At 66.6% G+C, this 3,583-nt stretch overlaps 1 protein-coding gene across 1 annotated transcript in view; it reads right to left on the bottom strand.

The window, feature by feature from the left end:
• LRCH4 (leucine-rich repeats and calponin homology (CH) domain containing 4) overlaps nt 1–3,043 on the bottom strand; it is a 5,006-nt gene extending 1,963 nt beyond the window's left edge. The window contains exons 1-9 of the mRNA XM_010571500.1: nt 2,806–3,043; nt 1,393–1,537; nt 1,179–1,305; nt 978–1,083; nt 748–884; nt 590–675; nt 399–495; nt 239–296; nt 63–145 (exon numbers count right to left, since the gene is read on the bottom strand). Of these exons, the coding sequence (XP_010569802.1) occupies nt 63–145; nt 239–296; nt 399–495; nt 590–675; nt 748–884; nt 978–1,083; nt 1,179–1,305; nt 1,393–1,537; nt 2,806–3,016 (1,050 nt within the window). The 5' untranslated portion in view covers nt 3,017–3,043. The remainder of the gene's footprint in view (nt 1–62; nt 146–238; nt 297–398; nt 496–589; nt 676–747; nt 885–977; nt 1,084–1,178; nt 1,306–1,392; nt 1,538–2,805) is intronic.
• Between the last annotated feature and the right edge of the window lie 540 nt (nt 3,044–3,583).

The following is a 3,583-nucleotide window of genomic DNA, read 5'->3' as shown; positions in this document are numbered from 1 at the left end:
GTTCCAGGATTTGGGGGGGCCCCTAAAATTTTGGGGGGGGTTGTCAGGGACAACGTTGTCACCTCCAGCAGGGTCTCCTCCTCCTCCTCCTCCCCGGTGAGGCTGCCCTCAATGAAGTCGACCTGCTCGGGGTCACTGTCACCAGCTGGGGGGCGGGGGGGGTGCGGGGTGTGATAGGGGTCCCCGAGGGGTGACATCAGCCTCGGGGGGGGGTGACAGGGGTCCCCACCCTTCTCACCTGCACCGCTGCGCTTCTCCCTGGGCTGCCGGGGCAGCTCCGAAAACTCATCCGTGGACTGAAATGGTGGAAAAGGGGGTTCAAGGTGGAAGGGGGGTTGATTTAGGGTGGGGGGGCACCCAAAAACCCACCCATGTCCCCCCCACACCCCAAAACCCACCTCGTTGCCAGACCACCGCTTGCTGCCGCTGTCAACGCTGTTGAAGCCGGAGTCCAACCCCCCACGCTGTCGGAGGGGGCAGAGCTCATCTGTGAGGCTGGGGGGGGAGGTAAAAAAACAAGGGTGGGGGGACCCCAAAAAACACCAGGGGAGGGAATTTGCTCCCCCCTCATCTTTGAGATCCCCTTTACCATGTTGGCGGGGGGCGCGTGGCGGCGGCAGCCTCGGCTTTGAGGTGGAGGTACTTGAAGATGTGGACTTTGCCCTTCAGGCACACCTGCGGGGGGAGGTCAGATGGGGTTCTGGGGGGTCCTGGGGTCCCCCCCGACCCCCCCGGACCCCTTCTGACCTGGGCAGGGGGCGACTGGAGGGGGTTGTTGTCGGCCAGGATGATTTGAAGGTGCCGGAGACGCCAGTAGCAGCAGGGAATGGCGACCACCCGGTTGCAGGAGAAGTCGAGACGGACGAGGGGCAGCTCCGACAGCTCTGGGGGGGACACACATGACAGGGACATGAGAGCGTCAATGGGGACTCCCCCAAAATGGAGGATTCCCCCCCCCCCCGAAGTCCCCCACTCACCTGTGGGCAGCACGGTGAGCTGGTTACGGCGGAGGTTGAGATCCCGCAGCGACTTCAGCTGCCCCACGCTGGCGGGCAGTGCCCGCAGCTCGTTACAGCTGACATCCTGGGGACACACACAGATGAGTGGGTTAATGAAGCAAGGTGACAAAAAGGGGGGGGTGGTCCTGGTGTCATCACCCTCCCCAGCATCGTGCTCACCAGCTGCCGGAGGGCACCGAGCGCCCCGATGTTTTCGGGGAGCTGTGCCAGGCGGTTGTTGCTGGCGTTGAGGACGCGGAGGGGCAGGAGACAGAGGCAGGCGGGCAGCGAGGTCAGCTGATTGCGACTGCAGGCAGGGAGCGGCCAGGGGTTAAACGAGGAGGAGGGGGGGTTGCTGCTGGAGCCTCCCCCCCGCCCCAGGGAGGGCCAGTACCTGAGGTCGAGGTGGGTGAGGGCCTGGAGGTTGGCGATGGCGGGGGAGACGCTGCGCAGGCAGTTGTGGTAGAGGCTGAGCCCCTCCAGGGAGACGAGGTGGCAGGCGGCCTCTGGCACCTCCCCAAAACGGTTGCGGGAGAGGTCTGTGGGGAAGGGGACGTGTGGGGACAGGGGACACTTGGGGACAGCGGACCCTTGGGGATGGGGAGCAAGAGGGGCAGGGGACTCTCAAGGATGGGGACCAATGGGGACAGAGACTATCAGGGACAGGGACCGATGGGGATGGAGGACAGAAGACCCCCAGGGACAGGGACCAGTGGGGACCCTCAGGGACCACTGAGGACAAGGGATGGGGACAGGGGAGAGAGAGCCTCAAGAATGAGGACAGGGACAATTAGGGACCCTCAGGGACAGGGAACATCAACCATCACAAACAGAGACTGGACACCACAGGGGACAAGGATGCCCCAAACCACTGGGGACAGATGCCACCAGGGAGAGGGGACACTCCACAGCCCTGCTCCCTCCCTGCTGCCATGGAGGGGTTTCAGCTTGGGGCAGGGGGACACACCCCAGCTGCTCTGGGGTCCCCGTGGGAGAGAGCCCCCCCCCCCCCCCCCCCCGGGTGACCCTAGAGCGTCCCTAACCAGATGTTAACAAGCTGCTAATGAGGGGCACCCTGACCCACCCCCCCTCCCCTGAGAAGGGGCTGAAGTCAGGGGGGTGGGGGTCAAGCCCTTAGCCCCCCTTTTTAGGGCTGTTTTGGGGGGTGGGGTGGCTGATGGCACCCCAACCGCCCCGGAAGGGGAAATCAAAGGGGAAGCAAGAGCAGCGGACGGCTCCCCACACCCTCCCCCTGCCTTGAAGGAGGGGGCGACAGGGCTAGTGACCCCCCTGCCCCCCCTTTACGCTGGGAGGGGGAAACTGAGGCAGGCAGGACCGCCCGGACCAGGCGTGCCGGCTCTTCCCGCCCTGGCACCTTGTTTATCTGGCCTCTGGCCTCCCGGCGCGTTCGGCAAACCTTTGGCTTCCGGGGAGGCGTCGAGGCTTTCCCTCGGGGCGGGGGGGGAAACCCCGCGCTACCCCCGTGGAGGTGGGGGGCGGTTTAGGGCTCCCAGCCCCCTCCAAAAGGCCGGATTCGGCCCAAGAGGCCGAGGGCCCCACAGGGGCTGATGGAGGGGACACACACAGAGCCCTGGGCCCCCCCTGTGCACCTGCCTGAGGAGGCCGGAGGGGGAGGGGGTGGAGCTGGGCCCGGCCTGGGGGGCAGGAGGCACCGGGGACCCCCAGGAAGGGGGCGGGGGAGGGCTGAGGGGTCGCTACAGCCCGGGGACGGGGGAGACGGGACCCCCAGGAGGGGCGTGGCCAGGGTTGCCCCGGGGGCGTGGCTAGGGAAGGGGCGTGGCCTCACCGGCCTGCGTGGTGTCGCTGAGGTCCCACCGCCGCGCCGCAGCCACCGGGAAGGCGCGCAGGCGGCGGCCGGCCAGGCTGAGGGTACCGGAGGCCGCTGCTTCTTCTAGAGCCCGTTCCGTACCGGTTCCTCCGGGAGGCGGCGATGGCGGTAACGGCGGTGGCGGCAGCAACAGTTCCGCCGTCATGGTTCCCGCCTCGCCCGCCGCCATCGCGGGGCCCCAGCGGCGGAAGAGCTCCGCTCCGCGCGGCCGCCGCTGCTCAACTGAGCGGCCGGCTGCTGCCGCGCGGGGAGGCGGCCCCCTCGCGGGGGCGGGGCCAGCGCCGAGGCCAATCAGAGAGAGAGGGGCGCGGAGTGCAGGCCAACCGGAGAGGGAGGAGGAGGAGTGGGCGTGACCGAGGGGGGGTTAAAAAAGGCGGAAGAAAGGTTTATTCTTTGACGGGTAGGGGGAAGGACCAATCGACTTCGAGAGGGGGCGGGATTGCTGCCCGGTCGCAGCCAATCCCAGCGTTAGAAACTCGAAAGCAGAGGGTTACCAATCGCGACGAGAAGGTGGAGCTAGTCGCCTGGCAACGTCCGCCCAGAAGTCTGTGGGGAGTCAGTGGACCAATCGTATTTGAGGAGGCGAGAGGAAAGCACGTGATTGATATGGAACCAACCAATCAAGCTTCGAGGCCTGCAGGGAAAGGTGGCAAGAGTCGGAAAAGATGGGAGCGTGCGGGGGCGGGGCATACCACCAATCACACCTGGCGGGAGAGCAGCACACAGATGATTGACA

Source organism: Haliaeetus leucocephalus, unplaced genomic scaffold, assembly GCF_000737465.1.
Source record: "Haliaeetus leucocephalus isolate CR32 unplaced genomic scaffold, Haliaeetus_leucocephalus-4.0 Scaffold333, whole genome shotgun sequence".
In the NCBI taxonomy this organism is placed as follows: Eukaryota; Metazoa; Chordata; class Aves; order Accipitriformes; family Accipitridae; genus Haliaeetus; species Haliaeetus leucocephalus.
This window is presented reverse-complemented; position numbering and strand designations above follow the sequence as displayed.